Source organism: Lagopus leucura, unplaced genomic scaffold, assembly GCF_019238085.1.
Source record: "Lagopus leucura isolate 7727_CA_CO unplaced genomic scaffold, USGS_WTPT01 189-0_obj-0_obj, whole genome shotgun sequence".
Taxonomy (NCBI): Eukaryota; Metazoa; Chordata; class Aves; order Galliformes; family Phasianidae; genus Lagopus; species Lagopus leucura.
Window position 1 is genome coordinate 6,937 of NW_024966653.1, and position 20,975 is coordinate 27,911.

The window sequence follows — 20,975 nt, forward strand, 5'->3', positions numbered from 1 at the left end:
GCATGGATGGGACAGGTTGAAAGGAGCCTTAAAAAGATCACCAAGTTCAACTTCCATGGGAGAAGGAGCGTGATGTGGCTCCAATGGACCTGGTGTCACAGCTGCTGAGGAGTCCTGTCCTAATCACATCCCATTAGCCCAACAGGAGCACCTATGTGTTTTTAAATGAACCACTGGTTTGAAGTACACAAAGCAAGAGCCTGGTGCTGCTGAAAAATGCAGAGATGAAGTTGAACTTTGTTGCAGCTGCACATAGTTGTGTTTCCCAGTGCCAGGAGGATAAGGATCTGTGACAGAATCCAGGAGTGCACAAAGGTAAGGATAACTTTCAGACATCACATCTGTGATGCTCTTGAAATGGAAGTGAAAAATTTAAAACAAAAAAATACACAAAAACACAGAAATACGGTATTGATGAAGCACAGATTTTAATATGAAAGGCAGATATATTCCAGAACAGAAAGACTACATTCCCCAAGGCATGGTACACCGTGCCTGTAACTATTCATTCAGAATACATTTTGTACATCACTGCAACAAACACAAAAGCCAGACACTCCAGCAGCATTTCTGGAGATTGTACAGAATGGGTGTTGAGGAGAAGCAAGCTTTTGCTCCTGCAGTGGATGAAGAGGAGAGTTTGGGAGGCAAGACAGCAAACAGAGCAGGAAAAGAACATTCATTTTGAACACTTGAGCAGCAGAGCAGAGCCTCAGTGCCTCCGCAGAGGGAAGCTGCTGTCACTGGGCTCTGTGCATTAGGAAGACGCCGCCGAGATTCGTCATCATTCCAGGCTGGGGTTGATCCTCACATATCAGCACCACTGCTGCTGGGTTTACCAGCCCCCGTAGCCGTAGCGTTGACCGTATCGTGAACCGAAGTGGTGACCGTAGCGGCTGCTGTACCAGCTGGGGTAGCTATAGCAGTCCCCATACAGGCCCCTGTAGCCACCATTCAGACCTCCAAAGCCATAGTGGTCCCTAGAGCCATAGAAGCCCCAGTGACCATACAGACCATCATGGCCATAGCGGTCCCCAAAGTCGTAGAGGCCACCAAAGCCCCTGTAGTTGTAGGGGCTGCTGTAGTCATAGCCCCGGTAGCTGTGGAGGCCCCTGTAACTGTTGGGGAAGTAGCAGTCATCGTGGAGGAAAGTCATCTTTCTGCACTGAGGGCAAACCTGGAACACAGCAGCACAAAGAAGAGCCAAAGTGAGAAACGCTTCACAGTCACAGCTCAGAGCCCAAAGCCCTCTTGAGTGGTCCCAGGGGGCCAAGGACAGATGCAATTTCTTTGTTACACCTCTTCTCCCATTCCCCTTCTCTCAACTTCACCCATCTACCATCATCAGATTTTTTTCCCAATTAACCAAATATTTTAAACCATTTCATTTCCCTTCTTGCTCACCAACTGTGGAACAGACCTGCCACAACTCCGAGCTAACCTACCGCTGCTTCAGGATTATTTTTAGTGAATATGGTGAGGAGTTATCAATCCTAAACTTCTTTTAGGATATCAGCTTTGTGTAAAGCTCTGCATTCCTGAATTTGTCAAGACAGCCTTCAGGAGAGTTAAAAAGAAAGAGCTTTAAGGTTAAGTAAAGCTTGAATCATCTGGTGTTTGCCAAAATGACTCACCACAGCTGCTGGATCCACAGCTTCAGTCCACACTGACTTCAGAATGGGATCTGCAAATGCTAACCCACCCAAGAAGCTACAGAATCACTAGCACACATCAGAACATCTAAAGCAGCACCAAAGCATTGAACCTGCCCACTCTGCAAAGCTGTGAGCGCGGATACAAGACAGCAAAACCTCAAAATTCAGGAAGCTGCAATAATCCTAACAAATTATTAAGCCAGTATTTCTAATTCTCATGAAGGCTTACCGAGTTCACCAGGAGGAGGAAGGTGAGAGAGCTGATAGAGAGCGTGGAGCTCAGAGCCCTTTTATACTGTTTCTTTGCCCTGGTGGCTTATCTAAGCCGCCTTGCATATTCAAAAGGTTTGTAGCCTTATTGGTTGGAGAATAAATTTGCCTGTACTCATCATATCTTCAATTAATATAATTTTCTTCATTGTTTGGGATTATTAGTGTGTTCTCAGCCTCACTTATGTCACACATATTACAGGTTTCTTTCATCTTACAATGTTCTAGGTCAACTACATTCCTGATACCATTTTATTGTCTTCGCTGTCAAAACTTGAGTTTATTTAAATGTAATACAGGCATCTGTAAGCTCCCAAAGCCATTAGAGAGAGAGGAAATTTCCTTACAACACAAAATCTTCCTACATTTGGATCATCAGAAACTCTGATGTATTGTGGCAGGGTCTTCCTGTGGAATTTTCTGTTACACTACTGAGCAACTGCAGCAAAGAGAACCAGCACAGCCAACAAATAAATCCTAATTGCATTCCTCCGAAATGTTGATTGTGAATAAAAGTCACGCTGCTGCGTAAGCAGAAATAATGTCTTCAACAAGAATGGAACGACTGCATCGTTTACACCTTAATTCACTGGAGGACGTGATTGTGAGCTCAGCAGAACGCAATGAAGAAAACAAGCACGAAGTAGGACTGGAAAATAATAAATAATAAGAATTTGTGGAGATTTTGCTAAATGCTGCTTCCCAAGACAGTGATTTAATATTTTCTTAGTGAAGAATCAACCTCATGTATCAAACATAGTACAATTGTGAAGAATACTGGAGTTTTCTGTAGAACTCCTTGCATGACCTTCACCTAATTTCCTCCGTTAATTTGACTATAAAGTAAGGATAATAATGAGCAAGCAGAATGTTGAGGCATCCTCAGAATTTTGAATACCAAAGCTCTTCATAAACACTCATTAATGTTTTCAGTTTGCAAAGTGTTGCAGTATTTTAATATTAATGGTTTGTCACCAAAAGACACCACGAGATTTAATAATATGGTCAGTTACGACATAGAAGCTCTCTTGTTTCTGTGTCCTAATAAGGTGATGCACTGTATGTTCTACACAAGTCAAAAGCTAAAAATCCGTTTCCAAAATAGGAAGAAATACATGGGAATGTCCTGAGAGCAGAAATGGAGAAGTTTCTTGAATATCAGAGCTATGGAATGAGGAACAAAACCAACGCTTCTGGCAAGAGAACCCCACCAGTATCACCAGGCACGAAGCACAGGACACAGCATTGCTGAACAGAGTATCTACAGAACACTGCCTCTCAACACAGCAGAAAAAGCCTCCTCTTCTCCCCTCCACATTATACCACAAATTAAAATCCCAAGTGAATGGTGCATCTACACACAGATTGCGCAACCGGTAATGGCCTAAACATACCATCCACACAACTACAAAGAATTCCATGCAATTTTACTAAAAATGTGCTGAGCCTATTTCTTCCTGTTTTAAGATGAAAGAAATTCTGGAGGTATTACAGGTGTGTCATCACATCGAATTTGAAAAATATGAAAATCACTGACTCTGATTACATCAGTTGGAGCAATAATGCACGCAATAAGATCCATCGTGGAGCTAACTCTGGAGTTCGAGAGGGTATATATACAGACCTTGAACTCCAGAGCTTCATTCGCTTCTCTCGAGTTCCTCTCCTCGGTGAACCGGGTAAGTCCACACTGCCTCTACTCTACTCTTCTTGATATGTCTTTGTGTATATATATGTGTATGCGTGCTGTAAAAATACATGTGTGTGTCAGTTCTCAGCTGGTGTTTTCCAACTACTGTCAGCAGTGTTTTCTAACTACTGTCGGACGCTGTGTTTTGCCCAGGGAGGCTGTGGATGCCCCATCACTGGAGGTGTTCAAAGGCAGGTTGGATGGAGCACTGGCCAACCTGGGCTTGTAGCAGATCTGGATGTTGGTGGCCCTGCCTGTGGCAAAGGAGGTTGGAACTGGATGATCCTTGAGGGTCCCTTCCAACCCAAGCCATTCTATGATTCTATATGAGGAAAAACGTTTGGGGGGATTCAGAAGGCTAAACAGACAAATGAGGTGGCCAAGAAGTGAAAAGTCTTTTGGTGAGGACATGGACTCACTCTGTTCCCTGCTGTGTGTTTCAGGTTTCCCTCCAACAACCAGCAATGACTTTCCACAGGGAATTCTACAACAACGAGCACTACTCACCCTTCTGCCAGGAAGACCTGCATGGTTTCTTGGGCCTGAATGACCACCGATTCAGGCACCCGTATGGCCTCCACTGGGGCCACCACCATGACTACAACCAACACTGGAGCCCTTATGGCTACAACAGAAGCCTTGGAAGCCTGTATGGGAACAGGAGCTTGAATGTTCATGGGGGTTATTATGGGCATGGAGACTTCTTTGATTTTGGGCACCGCCACCCCTTCTTTTCTCAGCTTGGCCACAGATACTGGTATTGAAGGTGCTATCCATGCTAAACCAGCAGAAAGGCAGTCAAGAAATGAGACAGATCCTTTGCTAAGTTCATGATGCTGAGAAACGCTGGGTACCCACACCTCTGGCTGTGTTCAGTGAGACATGTGGGTGCCAGGCTGCATTAACCCTACCCTATATGTAACCCTCTAATATTTCTATCTCTTCTGCTATCACTCTAAAGGGCAATTTGAATTAGAGCAAGTATTGAGGCATCTGTAAAGTATTGAGGCAGCTGTAAAGCTTGCTGAAAGTCTTGCTTTACTCCACTAGATGGGTAAGAAAATTTCCTTTTAAATTAATTTACAGCCACTTTGTGTTGCTATAGTGATATATATAGTTCTTTGTCACTGAGAATCAGACTTTAACTGCTATGAAGAAGTCCACTTTGCTCCATTATGAACTTCTCCAAAGACAACATGGAAAGAAGCTCCTGTTACGTAGCCACGCTGTGCCTCATATGGTAGTGATCAGAATTTATGAGCAACTCTGACCAAGAAACATGCCTGGACTTTCAAATTCCACGAAGAGAAATCATCATCTGGCATCAGACCCACTCTACTTGCTGAAGACCCTTTTGTAAAGCTGCAAACTTATTATTTCTGTAACTTCTCACTCTTTATTCATTAAAATGACTCTGCATAGTAACATCAGCTGTCTAGTCTTCTCTTTTTGTCTTTGCTGACACACCAGCAGAAAGGGACCAGCAGCAGTTCTACTGACAAAACATACACTAAGATGGAGGTTTAGACTTCAGGTGCCAGGGAGCATTGTCACATCTCCATCTGACATATTCCAGCCCCAACTTGCTTCCCAAATTAGGAAGAAGTTCTACCATTTTTAATTAACCCATGACCCTGAATTTATTCAACACTTCTCCAGAAAATCACCCCAGTTGTCTGTCTGTAACTGCTACATGTGCACTCCTGGATCAAACTGTGTTTTGTGCTTGACAAATGACTTCCAAAGGAAATATTATTGAGTGAAACTTACGTTCAGGTGGTCTGCCAAGGAAAGATAGCAATGCTTCTTAAGGTTAGAGAAAGACACTCAAGAGAAAAGACCAAAGGCAACCAAGTTGTGACCTATGGAGAAGTCCTCTGCTTTGCAAACTGAGCAGCCAGGCTGTTCAAGCAGTTCCTGTCTGCCTATACTATGTTCCCCTGGAACACTGAGCAGCCTTGATTTAGATTTAAAATAGTAAAGATTATAATCTGGCACAAAATGAGGTGGTTCAACAAGCACACCCTAGACACAGCTGCATGGAGCCCGTGCAAGACCCACTTGCACATCAAAGACATCACCAAGAGTCAAAAAGGCTGTTGTAGATGTGACTTTGAGGGGGCACCTCCAGGCTGATTTCTGAGAGATACCCTACATACTCTTTCTCTCATGGTACCCACCCACATCAGCATTTTCTCAGCAGAGAGTGCTGAAGCTGCGTCCATAGGCAGAAAAATGATGATAGCTGGCAAAGACTCCCTTGTGCTGTAGATGCTTTTCCTTCTGTTGAGCCCATTTCTTCATATCCTTGGTACTTTTGGGCAAAGAATTTGACCTTGGACTGAAGCACAGGAGAGGACAAGGCCCACAGACCCAATTCTTCATCTGAGAAGAAGCGCAGGAAACGGGCCAGGCTTAGACCTCACCACTTTTTGCCCTACTTCAAACAAGATGGGGTCAGATAAGGACACCCTGGTGAGATGGTAAGGTTAGCACCCTCCTCCACCCTCACCTCCTAGCAGGACACAGGCAGCAGATCAGTACAATGCTTTGAAACGAGCAAAAATTGTTCTGATGCTCTGTATAATCCTGCCAGCTGCAGTCAGCAGCAGGAAGGGCCAGATTCCCCAGGGAAAACCTTGAATAAGGTTCGAGGCTCCCACCACAATAACTTCAGCTCGTCTCCCTTGGGTGCCTTTAATTACCAGGCAGCTCTGTACCTATGAAGAACATCAGGGTGATCATAGCAGACCCAAATCACAGAACTGCAGCTCAAACCATCTCTTTACCCCTCTGTGCATCAGCCAATAGCACTGATGCTCTCCTCCCATGGATTAATCCCAAGGTCTCCCTCAGTTTCTCATACACCTGTCACAATAGTGGGTAAAGGGCACTTCCCCGTTTTGTAGGACTTTTTGCCCTAAGGCTTAAGAACAGTGGAATGATTAGAGGAACTCTGTCTGCCTGAGAGAACCACAGGGGATGGCTGGCTAATTTAGTTAACAGAAAACTAACTCCTATAATTTCCCCTAAACTTCCGAATGGCAGACTGCAGCAGGATGTATTTACTGCATGCATGTGGGAAACTGCCAATTTGAATGCACCTTGTGAGCAGCCCACGTGAGGCACACTGCAGGATAATGCTTTCAGCACAAAGATACACAGCCAGAGCAAGAAGCTCTTATAAAGGGCAAGCCTATCCCAGATGAGACGTTGAGTCCCTTTGTGAATGCCTCTGGATGATGTCTTAGAGTACAACATCACAGAGAGGAAGGCAAAGTGGTATAGGAATCTGCTTTATCAGAAGCAGAAATGAGAATCATTTCAAATCTTAGTTCTCTTTAGATGAATATCCCAACCTCATAATGCAAATAATCAACCTAAGAGATATGAACGATGCTTCTACTACCTTACAAACCACACCAGGGTCCTCCTCAGGTACTTAATATCTAAAAGAATAAAAGATGCACTGCAAATAGCTCCATTGAAATCCACCAGCAAAACTTCTCCCTTTCACTAACGACTCGATGCTTTGTGATGACTGAAAGTCTCGACCTATTACACAGAAAGGGTAAATTTACACTCCAGTTTATTACCCAGTTTTATTTCCAAATATGCCACGAGCAGAGTAATAAAGATCCCTTCGTCTGGCTGTTGAGGCTTAGGGGATTTCTTTTGTAGGGAAGGATTTATGTGGTTGAAGCTGGTTGAACCATCTCATCCAGCCACCAATTACGCACCATTATGGTGCCCGCGTGCTCTGCTTTCCTTACGTGAGGATACGTCTCCAAAGAGCAGCTACTCCCAAGTAAGGTAACGTTCTAGCATTATTATGCTTTATTACTATCTATAAATTCCTGAGGAAATCTGAAGTTCCATAAATGGACCCAACCATAATTCCAGAGTTCTGTAGCAAAGCAGCAAAGCCTGACACAAAGCTAATGGCATTGGTTTCATCCTAGAAACACAAAATTCCATGCACCACCAATGCTCTTAACACTGCCATAGGGAGGTTAAGCCTGATGAAACCTGGCAATGAAAACACACTGAAAATAAAAGCCAGCTTTGATTCAGCAGCTTCACGTAACCAGGAATAGAAGCAGAGCTGTGAGCAGTAGTTTTTGCTAAGGGACAGCAATGGCAGGGAGGTGCACACAGCAATTCCCAGATCTCTTCAGGCTATCGCCGTCCCAGAGCAGGGCGATAGGATCAGCTCAGTGCTGCAGGGCAGAGACAAACCAGGAGCAGAGGAATACACACACACGCAGAGCCCAGGAACATATTGCAAGGTCATGTTTAATGAGAAAGAAGCAGATCATACAGAGGCAGAATTATATGGTGCAGATTACAAATTGCTTTCAACCTGTGATTTGATGCGAGGTGATTCATATAATGACTGGTGCTGTTTCCTTATTGCAGAGACAGACCTAAAGCACAGAGCATGGGCTGGTCGATTCCAAGACCCTTTCTTACACCTCATTACCCACAGAAAGCACTGACAAAGCAAGCTAAAATGGGATCGTTGCCTGATCCCTACGCACTGTCACAATGATACCTACAGGCGTCCTACTGGATTACAAACTCAGTCCACTGCACTGAGAACAAAGCACTTAGGAAGATGGGAAAGCATTGGGAAAGCAAAAGAAAGCAAAGGGTAATATGAGGAGGACGTGAATGGATTCTTGTTCTTCAGAAGATTGGAACATCTGCAGATTAACTTCACTGACAGCCTCAAAGATTCTTTGGATCTTCCAAATGCTGGAGCTTTAGCTACAGGTCTACATTCTGCTCAGCATCTCCTGGATGTTCCTCTTCCAGCAGCTCCTCGCCAGGGTCAGCACGGTTTGCAGCTCCCAACCGGGTACCCCCGAGCCCACCGGGCACCCCCAGAGACGTGCAGACCCCCAGGAGCAGGGGCACCACTGAAGCCACTTCCAACTTCAGGGGCTCCCACAGACCCCACGGTGCTCTGCTGAGGGAAGGTGCTGAGGATCGGTCCAGGGATGGTGACAACCACTGGCGGAGGGTAGATGACCACCGTCGAGTCGGGGCACTGCACCACGCAGGGCTCGTTGCAGCTGTTGGCCACGGGCTGTGGCACAGCCACCCCACACAGTGAGGGACTGCCATCAGTGCACGGGCTTAAGGAGTGCGTCATTTGGGAGACGGTTGATCTGAGGTGCAAGGGAACAATATAGGAAGAAGGATAAATTCTTACAAGCTCTACGATCAAATGTTAGAATAGAGAGCTACCAACAGGTTAGAGGGAAAGGCAGAGTTTTTCATAGCTGGGTTCTTGGAAAACATCACCTATAAGGCTTATATCAAACATCAGATGTGGAAATGAGACTTCGTGAATAAGTAATAGGAGTTAATCGTCCTGACAGCATTGGAAGATCAGCATTTACCACAGCCAAGAGCCTAACAGCCACAATATGATGTATTTACATCAAGAAAACTTGAGCTTGATACCACAGAACATTTGCATAGGATTCACCCTGACTTAAAACAGGAAAACAAAAAAGGTTTCTTTAGAAAGAAGAATTCAAATCAAGCTTACCTACTGCGCAACAGAAATAAGAGAAATGGTCGGACACGGCCTGATGCTGAGTGCTTTTATACTGGCTTTTAGACTGCCCAGAGCACCTGAGTCACCTGCATGCATAGCATCCCAATCAATTACTAAACACGTTTCTTTCAAGACTTAACGTCGTTAATGAATGTCAATTGTTTTTAATAAATCACCCTTTGTAATTATTAGCTTGCCCTTCCACCTCTTGTCTATTTCAGAAGTTGACATGGAGGGGATACTCTGCGTGTCAGAGAAAAAAACTAAAGGACCACACTGTTCATATTCAGTGTCTCCTCCATGAGAGGATTCAGCAGCCAACAGCCAAATGCCTGCTTGGAAGAAGAGGTCTTTGACTCAGCCTAGGTAGAGTTGCAAAAGTGAGGGATATGCTGCGTTCTTGGCATGGGGAAGCTGTGTTCACAATTTGGTGATGAAATCAGGCTGATGCAAAGCCTGCTCAAAGCCTGGGCATTCTGTAGGCTTCTTCAGGCTGAATTCTGGAGCAGTATATCCAAATCAGTCAGCGCAGCTCTTCCAATTAGACACAAGGCACACGTGTCTTTAAAAATGCAAGCTTTGACCAGAAAAAAAATAAATAAATAAAATGGGAAGAAAAAAAATAAGACTATATCTTATATAAAATTAAGCATCCTCTGCTGCAAAGCTGTAAATTATGACCTGATAAAGGACATGACAAAAAGGCAATAGATAGGGTGTGGCTTATGCAAGACTTTGACAGCTCATTTTTGCCAGCAAATCATTTGTTCAATAAAAGGGCGCCTAAATCCATGGTAATAACACATTACATACCCAGAACATCGAGTTCCTTTTGCTGATGAATCGTGACTGCTGGTATGGGGTTACCATCAGCATTAAACACACTGATGGACGCTGAGGTTCACCACCACTCAGCAGCAGAGTCAGCAACAGATGCAATGGGCCGTGCCATACAGATGCTCCCCACATCCATTCTGATTTACATTTTGCTGCTCTTGTGACAGTAGAGAGGACTTGCTGGGGCTGCTCTGTTACAGGACATCTCAAAGCCTTCCCTCTCTGAACAGCAGCGCAGTATCAAGGAAAAGACATGGAAAAAAGCTGCAGAATAGTTTCTGCCTACCAACAGATCTCAAAGTGAACCTCATATCAGACTGGTAGAAAAACGTCTTGGAAGAACAATACCAGCCCCCACTACCTTATGTGTTACTGGGGGTTAGAAACCCCCAAGATTTTCACATTCCTTTAATTGCAAACTGAGATTTATCTTCATGCAATCCTTGATCATTATGATCCTGAGACGCTTGTCATTCCTTTGGGGAATTAGCCCTGCCTTTCCTATAATAGAAGATAACCATGCAAATTGCAACATACACCTTTGCCTCAGCCAAAATCAGAGAGCAATGTAACCCCAACCCAAGTCCTTAAGAAGGGTGGAATTCAAAAATCAAATCATCGCTTTCAAGTTAGACAACAGAGGACAGAAGAGCTGAATTTTCTTTTTAAAATGTGTTAATAACATTGTGTTGAAGAAAAGGAGAGAGCCGCTCTGCCTACGCTCAACATCACTGCAGGGCCCACGTGCAGCACACAAAGGCTAACACCAGCATTAGGTGCCCAGGCGCCTTTTGAAAGCATTCTCAAGCACATCGTAAAAGCTCATTAATGTTCTACACAGCTGACAATGTCACATGGATGTTTTAACAAGAGCATTACAGCTCAAGCAAGCACCAGTGGACAAAGAAAGCAGTGATGCATCATCAACTGCTGAACCTCAGCCAAGTTTCACCACCTAAAGCAGCCAGAAGCAAATAAAGCAGGACAACAGCACATGCACCAACTCAACAGCTTGAAAACGCTTGGGAATTACATTTCAGCACCTGAAGAAGCAAAGGTTTAAATGTAAATATGGAAATAGTCTTCCTCGTGTCAAGAAATAAACAGAGAGCTATCAATACCTCCAGGTACTCAGGTGCTGATGGAGCATGGAGTTATTCAGCATTTATCTGAACCAGTGGGATTCTTCAGTCATCAGTTGTGCATCATATTTACAAGTTCCATAGTATCATGAAAATAAACCACTAAGATAATAGAATCATAGAATGCTTGGAGTTGGAAGGGACCTTTAGATTCATCCAATTCCAACCCTACTGCTATAGGCAGGGATACCTCCAAATAGACCAGGTGGCTCAGAGCCCCATCCAGCCTGGCCTCCAATGCTTCTAGGGAGGGGGCATTCACAGCCTCACTAGGCAATCTATTCCAGTGTCTCACCATCCTTATAGTGAAGAATTTCTTCCTGATATCTAGTCTAAATCTCCCCTCTTCCAGTTTCAAATCATTTCCTGTCACTACCTGCCCTTATGAAAAGTTATAAAAATCAGCCAGCAGTTTCCTAAGGAGATGCTCTGAGCTGGAAAAAGGGGAAGAAATGGCAAAAAGAGTGAATTTCGGTTGAACTGCCATCACAACTCATACCACGACCTGCATCAGTGCCCATACATCATAGCTCAGCTTTGCTCTATTGGTAATCCCAGGTACCACACCCATACAGGCCTACATTTACCCACACATAGAACAGAATAGCACTGACAGAGGCTCTGAAACAACATCTTCATCAACGAACCTCTCATTAAAATTGTACAGGAGCAAAGGTCTCCAAGCTGGTCTCCATCACAGCAATCACGGGCAGCAATTTGAAGGATGCACATTGGGGCAGCACGGGGCAATGCCCACTCCATCCTTTAACCCCATTTCCAGCTGTAAGAGCACCAGACACGAAGCCTCATAAAGCCAGGGAGGGACCCGTAACCTTTAAAAAGCATCGCATCAGACACACAATGAATGCCAGGCGTTGGGAGCATCCCTCCCAGCCCTGCTCATCCCATAAAGATTCAGCATTGAAAGAACCCAGCAGGGTGTGAGGTACATTTCATGCTATTTGGGGATCATGGTGCACTAATAATCCCCAGCGAGTAAAATAATTACAACCAATGAAAGCTGCTCCTGAACAAATTTCCCCCATATTAGGATTTGATCCACAATGGCTCAGGTTTTCCAGGCAGTGTCAGAGACCATATAAAAACACATATCTGCACACCTCCAATCCAGTTCTTACTCTCCTCTCTGAGCTCGGTAAGTTCTTTTGCCTGCTTTTATTTCTAATTAGCTAAATGTTCTCTTGCTGATGCTTTCGGTTTGCACCTGAACCTCCAGAAATGCTGCAATGAGAAATAAGTTGGCTGCTTCCTCTGAAAAATTTTAGCTCTTTCCTGTTTGTAGGCATAGATAGAGGCATTTAAAGCTAAACCTGAGATTTACAGAAGCTCTCTCTGTTTGGGATGTGGTGATCTGGCAATGTTAGTATCTTTAATTTGCTTTGAAAATCCTGAATTCTACACTTCTGCTGCAACAGAGAGCAGTGATTTCAGTAATTTGAGCAACTCTGCGGGCAGCTGCCCTCTACCATAGTAACCAATCTGGTTTAGGTGATTTCTACAGTGCCACAGAGGCTTTGCTGTTCTGTTTGTTTTACAAACTCAGGGAGTACCTGCTCTCAGATTGCAGCAGGAAGATGCTGACCCAGCTTCCTGCAGCCTCCCAGCTCTGCTGATCCCTCTGCAAACAAATTGCACCGGTGGGACCTGACCCTCAGAGCTTTGTTCTCAGGGCAGCCCTGTCTGGTTGCAAACGCAGCTGCCACCACCTTGCAACACACAGACGCCCGAGTATCATTTGCTAGCGCTGAGCGAAGCTGATTTGCAGTCAGATTTTGAGTTTTAATTAGGAAATCTGAGGCCTCAGCAGTTTCCCCCTGCGTTTGGACACCTCATACCTTCCAGGTGTGACAGAAGCAGGTCTGATGGCCCACATTAGGCAGTGCCTCTACCACCAGGAATTGAGTAGGGCAGCACTGGGTGCTCCACAGCTATGAGCAGACCTACGTGATTCCTGCAGCCCTTTGGTCCCCAGCTCCTACTGAGCAAACTCAGGAGAGAAAGAGCAGGAGATGGAAGAGCTGGGAGGGCAACCACACAACTGCATCCTGAGATGGAGTTATATTTGACTTTTTAGTTATCTGAACATGGGCAGCTTGAGCCAGGTTTCAAAAGTTGCTTTTTCCCTAATGAACAGGCACCTAGAAAGAGCTCCTACCACATCACCCTGATGATCTTCCAAGCTGCAATTCAAATTAGTCAAGCAAATACTTCGGCTTTACCTAGTACTAGCAGAAAGCAATTCTGGCTTCATTTGAAGCAGCTGGAAAGCAAATAGCTTTCACTACACGAGATGAGAACCTCAGCACCAACCCTAGCTGTGCTGTTGCTTCAGTAGCAGAAATATGCAGGTCACTTGGCAGCTGAGCCCCAGACTGCCCTTCCAGCAATAATAGCTGCCTACTTCATCTGTTGCTATTAAATAATGTGATTTAAATGCCAGGCTGCGCGGTTTCTGCTACAGAATGAGGGCTGAGAATCAGAGCAGCAAGCTCCAGCAGCATAGAAGAGCTCATCAGACAGAAGCAGCAATCTGCAAGGAATTAATCTGCCTTTATCTCCTGCTGTGCTTTTTAGATTCATCTCCAGTCCAGGACTATGTCCTACTGGTACCAGTACAAGCAGCAGTGCTTCATCCCTGGTGGAGCGAAGAACATCACACCAGCATTCACGCAGTGCCACAGCCCTGGCGTGGTGAAGTCAATGCCATGCGCATCTTGTGCTTCCAGGGATGCCAAGCAGTGCATTACCAGGAGGATGGTGCAGAGCAGCCCCAAGTGCCCCACACCGTGCACGTCCAGCTGCATGGAGAAGCACGTGGTGGAGGGCCACTCTTCCTCCTACAGCCACCAGTCTGCTGATGGGTGCAACGTGATGTTCTCCCAGCCCCACGGGCAGCACCTGTGCATGCCACACTGCAGGCAGGTGGGTGTTACGGAACGCCCTCAGGTGTGTGCTCCGGTCCACGTGGGTCAGCAAAGCTCATACCCTTGTTCGTACCAGTGGTCTGACAGCTACCACTACCGCTGTGGGCAGAGCTAAGCTCCAGAGGTGCCCACCCCATCAATGAAGAGCAAGATGGATGAAGAGCAAGACGCAGACCCACATCACAGCTCAGCACTGATTCCAGGGGTGCAGCCATCTCTTGCTGCATCCACTGGCTTGTGGATAGTCCCAGACCCTCACAACCACCCCACTCCATGTTATACTCTCAAAGCTTTGTATCTACAGCCTCCTACCACCTCCAACGCATCCACATCTCGACTTTCCTGCATTTGCTGGTGTAAAGGATATGTGAGCATCACTCCAAGCATTGTCACTCACACAAATGGCAGTGCATCCTCAGAGCAGCATCAGCTATAGCCTAATGCCAATACCAACCAGGTCCTTCTGTTCTAGCATTGGTAAATGCACATTTCTTCCTGCTTTCAACTCTGCTCCACGGGAGGTGTTGTAAAAGAGAAACTGCACGTAAGTGCTGTGCTTTGTTACATATGCAACAAGCAAAAATACAGCTCATCAACTAATGAAAAACAGGATTCTGCTTTCAAGCCAAGGGGATGCACTGCGTGTAACAACTCACTCTTGAAGCACTGCCTGCTTAAATATCCATCTCCAGTGTAACACCTCAATAAATGGAAGTTCTTGCCTTATTTTCTATTATATATATGCAATGCATAATAAAGTCTCTACTGCATCAAACTGCCCACTCTATTTTTACCCCCCCCCCCCACCTCTAACTCAGCTGCCTCCAAACAGGCAACCCCCCAGCCGTACTGCAGTGCTGGGGGGACGAGCACTGCTGTGCTGGTAACACTGGGATCTCAGAGCAGCTCACAGTAAAAGCTGACTCAGCTGTACAATGACTAACAGTGAATCAATTCAACCAGCAGCATATGCTGAGATTAAGCCCAAGAGCCACATGTCAGGGCTCTGCTCTGAACCCTGGGCCATGCTGTTTGATGCGGTGTGAAATTAAGCTATTTGCAAATTGAGGTCACTTGACACCAAATACCAATAATTCCATTTAGATTTGCCCCCCAACCATTACTTCTGCATTTGGAAATGAACTCCAGAAGTTCACGTTCCATCATTCGTAGAACGTTTAGGGAACACAGATGCACACTCCATCACAGCATAGTAGCCAAAAGGTCAGCACAAAACACAGCAAGGATGCATCTTTAAAGAGGAAACGGCTTCTTCTTTCTGAGAAGAAATAAAGGCAGGGTGATTGTCTTGGAGCTGAAAACTCAGAAAGAGCAGTTCTGAAGCAGCACAACTTTCCCAGAGTCAGCAGAGCTGAGGATGACTTCAGCCTTCTCCAAATCTGCCGACCAGGAGAGCAATAATAACAAAGCTGCACTCCCCACCAAGCAGCCCAGGGGCATCTCTCTAATGTGGTGCATTCAAAGGAGGGCAAAGTGCAGAGGTGGGACCCAGAGGAGAGAGAGCTCTCTCCTGGTCACGAAAGCAGCACATCAGCACAATAAGCACAGAACAGAGGACTCCTTCTGCACCCCCCTACCACAGCACAGAGCATCTCCTACATGGATTTTCACCCCCCACTGCAGCCAGGTTTTAGGGGGCTACAGCACAGCACTCATCTGGAGAGATTCTTTGTTTAGGAACTTGCTGCTCATCACGTTCTCTCCACCTCTTGCCTTGAAATTCAGATGCTTCCCATCCCCAAGCTTTGAGCCCCATCACTTCTGGAGCACAGCACTGCACTGGAAGCACACGCAGTTTGTATTTAAACGCTCCCAAGCAATACAGCTGTCTGCTCTTTCAATAAGCTGGGTGGCAACCACCATGGGTTTTTTTTTTAATTATTTCTTATTAAAAGCCAAAGGCGTGAGAAATTAGGAAGGCATTGAAGTTGTCTCTGCCATTCAGGAATGGACATCTACGAACAAACAATCTACAGAGGCAGACAGACCCATCACGCTGGTTAAGCCCAACATACCTGATGGTCCCAGCCCAAGGACACCCACAGGTATGGAGTCACAGACCCCTGACCCAAACTGTCCATGGGATGAGGAGGGGCAGAGGGACAATCCTAGACAGGCAGCTCCCTGCACACCCCCCGAGCCACAGTCATATCATATCATAGATTGGCCTGGATTGAAAAGAATCACAGTGGCCATCAGTTCCAACCCCTGCTGTGTGCAGGTCACCAACCAGCAGCCCAGGCTGCCCAGAGCCACATCCAGCCTGGCCTCCAATGCCTGCAGGGCTGGGGCATCCACAACCTCCTTTGGCAACCTGTTCCAGTGTGTCACCATCCTCTGGGTGAAAAACTTCCTCCTAATGTCCAACCTAAACCTCTCCTGTCTCAGTTTCAAACCATTCCCCCTTGTCCATCCTCACTCCAGACCTGCTCTCACCTCTGCCAGCACCTGAACCAAACCAGCCAGCACCGACAACCCAAAACCTTTCATTTAGCACGGTCCCAAGCGTAGCATTCAACATTTATTACCATTTTTCAAACACTTCCACATAATCTTTGGGCTCCATTAGCTAACAAGGTACAGCAGCTGCGTGCTTTGCTTTCATGACAGGAGCAGCCCCAATGCAATCCCAGCTGTGCCCTCCTGTGGGCACCGCCAGCCTCTGCAGCTCCCGCAGCTCTTCCAGCAGTGACAGAGCCACGAGCTGCTCATTTGCAATTAGCCGAATTGCACTTGGAGAGGATGCTGCAACTCGAGGCTTTGAAATACTTTGGGATGCCACAAAAGTAATGAGAAAACATTATCTAGGAAATTGCAGTACATAGAGGCTGTAAGGCTGCTCCAGCTGGACACAGCAGCAGCAAAATCCTTCATAGCAGTGCACAACACAGTTTAGAGCCATCCAAACCTATTTCCCGAAGCAAGAACTTTGTAGCATACCCACAGTTGTCCCACAGTGGAGCTGCAGGGCACAGCTGCCTCTTGGCTTCACTCCTTCCTTTGCAGATCCATCCTCCAAGAGGAGATGTCAGAATGGTGGTTCTGTTTGGTGGGTGCCCTCATCATTGAGCAATGAGCTACGAGCAGCTGGGGGCAATGCAGCTCCAGATAAACACAGGGGCTTGGATTGAGTGGTTTATTGGGCTTATCAGGTGGTAGTGAAGGGGGCACAGCTGAATCTCTAATGTTGGGCTTTGTTCAGAGGTCCGTATTTTTCTGTTCACAATTCTTGTTACTACAGAAGCTGGATGGGAATCTGTTATGGTTTTACTGGTGATGTGGCAGGTTTGGGTTTGTAAAAGCTCGTTATGAACAGCTTCCACAGCATCAGCCTTGGGCCATTCTACGTAATTAATCGATATCAGAAGTGGGAACCTGGGGGGATTGCAGACCCTGTGACTTTTGAGGAGAGTGATTTTGAACCTTTGAGTGAAGGGAATGAGCTGAGAATGCTTTCTACCTCCTATCCACCATAGAAATCCATTTATATGGTTCATTTTCTCCTCCACAGCAAAATTGCACTGTAAAAAGGTTTCCCATTTCCTTGAAGTTCCCTGTTTCATAGTACTTCTGTCTAGAGAAACAAGCAGCTACGCTGTCAAGTACAAGAAATACCTCCAAAGGAGGTGAGAAGCTGTGGGGTCACCTTAGCACAAAGGGCTTTTCCCATTAATGGCATTAAGTCTGTTACCTTCTCACCATTTGCTGCTCTTGACCATCCTCAATGCTTAGCTCAGAGACTAACTAAGCACCAAGTTTAAGCCCCAGATTCAGAAAAACCCCATTTTCTTCTCTCTTTTTGATGGGGGAGCGTTGAACAAAGTAATTAAATTCATCCTTTTAAAAACATGATGAATGTCCTCTTTGGAGACATTCAAAATCAGGCTGGATGGGGCTCCAAGCAATCTGATAGAGCCGTAGTTGTTCCTCTTTGTTGCAGGGGAGTTGGACCAGATGACTTTTTAGGGTCCCTTCCTACTCAAACTACTCCATGATTCTATGACTTCAAGCCAGAAAGCACTGGAACAGCCCTTGATGTCTCCGGCATTGCAGCGAGCACCGCCCCATGGAACCCTGCCCCACCGAGCCCTACCGGGCTGCTCCCATCTGAACATCCCGGAGCTCCAATCGCGGTCTTGGAGCACCGCCCCGCGGTGGAGGAACACGCTGCGCACACCGCGGACCGCTCCGCGGGGAGCTGCTGCTCTCCAGGGACCTCTGCAGGGCGCAGAGCCCGACTTCTCCGAACCAAACAGGCGTCGCTCCACCTACAGCGCTGATACCGTTTCCCTTCTCCGCTGTGAAGAGAGCCGTGACGTTGCCTAAGGTGTTTTTGGGGCGACTAAAGAATGAGGTGGGCGTGAGAAGGCTGAGCGGTGCAGTGCGATGCGCCCTGCTGTTGAAATTGCAAGTTGCTGCACTGCTGACAGCCCCCTGACTGTGAAGGCAGTGATCAAGTGATGCAACGCTGCAGCGGCAGCGATGTAGAAGAGCAGGTCTGTGAGGCTGGGATGTGGTGTTGGCTCGCCCATGGCTAAGTGGTGTGATGGAGAAATGGGGTCAGCTTTAAAAGGAAAGAAGTGGTAAACCTGTTCCACAGAATCACAGAATGGCCCAGGTTGGAAGGGACTTCAAGGATCATGAATCTCCAACCCCCCTGCCACAGGCAGGGCCACCAACCTCCACCTTTAATACTAGACCAGGTTGCCCAGGGCCCCATCCAATCTGGCCCTGTACACCTCCAGGGATGGCTTTCAGCTGCAGAGGGCAAATGCCACATCTCTCTCAGATGTGGGGATCGCAGACCCTGTGAGATCCCTCATTCAAATGTGCCAACTCCTTCCTGCTCCAAAGGGAGCCAGGGTTTGACGTGAGTTTCTGGGATTGCTTACAGAGCTGTTTTACCACTGGTTGTGTCTGCCTTTCTTATCACAGCCTCATCCTGGGGGATGTTAGTGGCAGAGAGGAGCTCTGAGTGGAGAAAATCCTTGGAGAGGGTCCCCTGTGTTGGCCGCATTCCTCTCTCCAACTGTCCTTGTCCCTATTGGACCAATTGGTGTTGATCTCATCTAAAAATCCGTGCAAAGCCTGTGGGGTGTTCCCAGGCAAATAAGTTAACTGTCGGATATGACCACTGATGATAATGAATGGAGCAATTAAGACTTTCCTTTCGATGACTGTAATTTAATGGGCTGGCACGAACCGGTTGAATAACATGGGAAGGAAGCTGCGTTTGTGTCATAGGTAAAAACTGGGCAGATGACCCACTAAAGAGCTGGGTGGGTCATACAAATAGGCAGCAATGCAGCCCGACTTGTCAGGTGGGGAGCAGCTCCTTCCCAGAGGGATAGTCCTGAGCAAAGTCATCATCACCACGTGTCCATGAGGGGCACTGAAATGAGGTTGGCCCTGACGCACTCCGAGTGCTGCTGGGAGATAAATGACACGTTCCCTCCTCAGAAAGCATCTCAGAAATGCTCCTCTTGCCTTTTGGAAGGGAAGGAGTGAGGATGAGAGCAATGCCCACTGTTAGAGAGGTGCCACGGGGAGCAGCCGTTGCCTCAGTGACAACCAGCATCCTCCAGCCGAGCCCTATGGGATGCTGTGCGTGGGGTCCATGCAACTGCTGGTAGGGGCAAAAGGTTTGGGGCAAAGCAGGATGAAGTATTAGCTCCAATCCTCAGAGCTGCAGAGAGTGAAACAAGGTAGACACACAGGTTTCTTGTTCCCTTTGCTGTTCTCCTTCAAAAGATCCTGAGAGGTTGAATTAATGATGGTAAGAACTGCTTGCTTGGGCTTACAGGGGAACATCAGAATTACCTCCTACAAGGGGTCTGTGCTGTGCAAATGAGCTGAAAATGTACAAAGGCTCTTCTCACGCTGCTATAACCTCAGAGTAGGTTCATTAAAACGAAGGGCTTGAAGATATTTCTTGTGCACAGCACCAAGAGGATGGGCAGCACCGAGCGCTTCCCATGAACGCCGTGTCACGTACCTCTGAGCCATAGTGCTGAGTTGGATGAGTTGGTAACCTCCAGCAAGAACATCCCATAATTGCCTGGCAAACCACATTTTCCCACAATTCCCTGGCAAACCACGTTTTCCCTTATGGCTGGGGCAGGAAGCTCAGCGTGACAGGTGACATCCCTGCCATGGGGCTCTGGGGTGGGTGTGGGCTGCTGTTTCTTCCCCTATCCATAAACAGGAGGAAATTTTCAATTTTCAATTGGTCTTTTCCCACCCAATGAAGCAGCAATGGTCTTGGGGTGTCTCTGCTCACCATTTAATACATCCAATGGGCTCATTTGACTGGGAGTATACAAACCACGTGGAAGAAGGCAGGTGGCAGCTCATTCCTGTGGGATTTCGGTTGCCTTATGCTCACCCTCTTCTGCCTTCTGTGCAAGAAAACCAAGAATGAGTTTTCAGAAACCAGCGGGTGCTTCCTATGATACAGACTGGCACGGGGTCCATTGCTGTGCCCCTCCTGAGCCCCACTCCATCTCACTGTGGGCACCGGGCATGGGATGGAGCCTGGGTTCACAACTCCCCTTGGCATACACCATGGAGTCTCGGTTGACATCTCCCTTCATGCTCCAACTTTCCTGCCATTACCAAATTGCTCAGTGATGAGACCGTGGGTGTGATAAGAGATCTGCATACTTAACTCAGCAGGGCTGTTGCTCAATCTTCACTTATCTTTTTTTGCTTTATCTTTTGCTATCTCCCTTTGGCAGACTCCTCTCTAGGCTGAGGCTTGTCTTGATATGCCAGAGCAAGACATGCAGTCCCATGTATGAATTCTGTTGGGCTTTCTCAAAATTGCTAGATGTTTAGTTATTTAAA

At 46.6% G+C, this 20,975-nt stretch overlaps 2 protein-coding genes across 2 annotated transcripts; both read right to left on the reverse strand.

Moving 5' to 3' along the window:
• Window positions 1-835: 835 nt before the first annotated feature.
• Window positions 836-1,171, reverse strand: LOC122192718 (probable peroxisomal membrane protein PEX13). The gene has a single exon (XM_042893371.1). The coding sequence runs from the start codon at window positions 1,154-1,156 to the stop codon at window positions 836-838; it is 321 nt and encodes a 106-aa protein (XP_042749305.1). The 5' UTR covers window positions 1,157-1,171.
• Window positions 1,172-7,905: 6,734 nt separating this feature from the next.
• On the reverse strand, window positions 7,906-18,265 carry LOC122192717 (feather keratin B-4-like). Its single transcript, XM_042893370.1, has 2 exons — window positions 18,223-18,265; window positions 7,906-8,789 (listed from the first exon to the last, which is right to left on the reverse strand). Exons 1-2 carry the CDS (start codon window positions 18,234-18,236, stop codon window positions 8,450-8,452), a joined length of 354 nt encoding a protein of 117 aa, XP_042749304.1. The 5' UTR covers window positions 18,237-18,265; the 3' UTR covers window positions 7,906-8,449.
• Window positions 18,266-20,975: the final 2,710 nt, after the last annotated feature.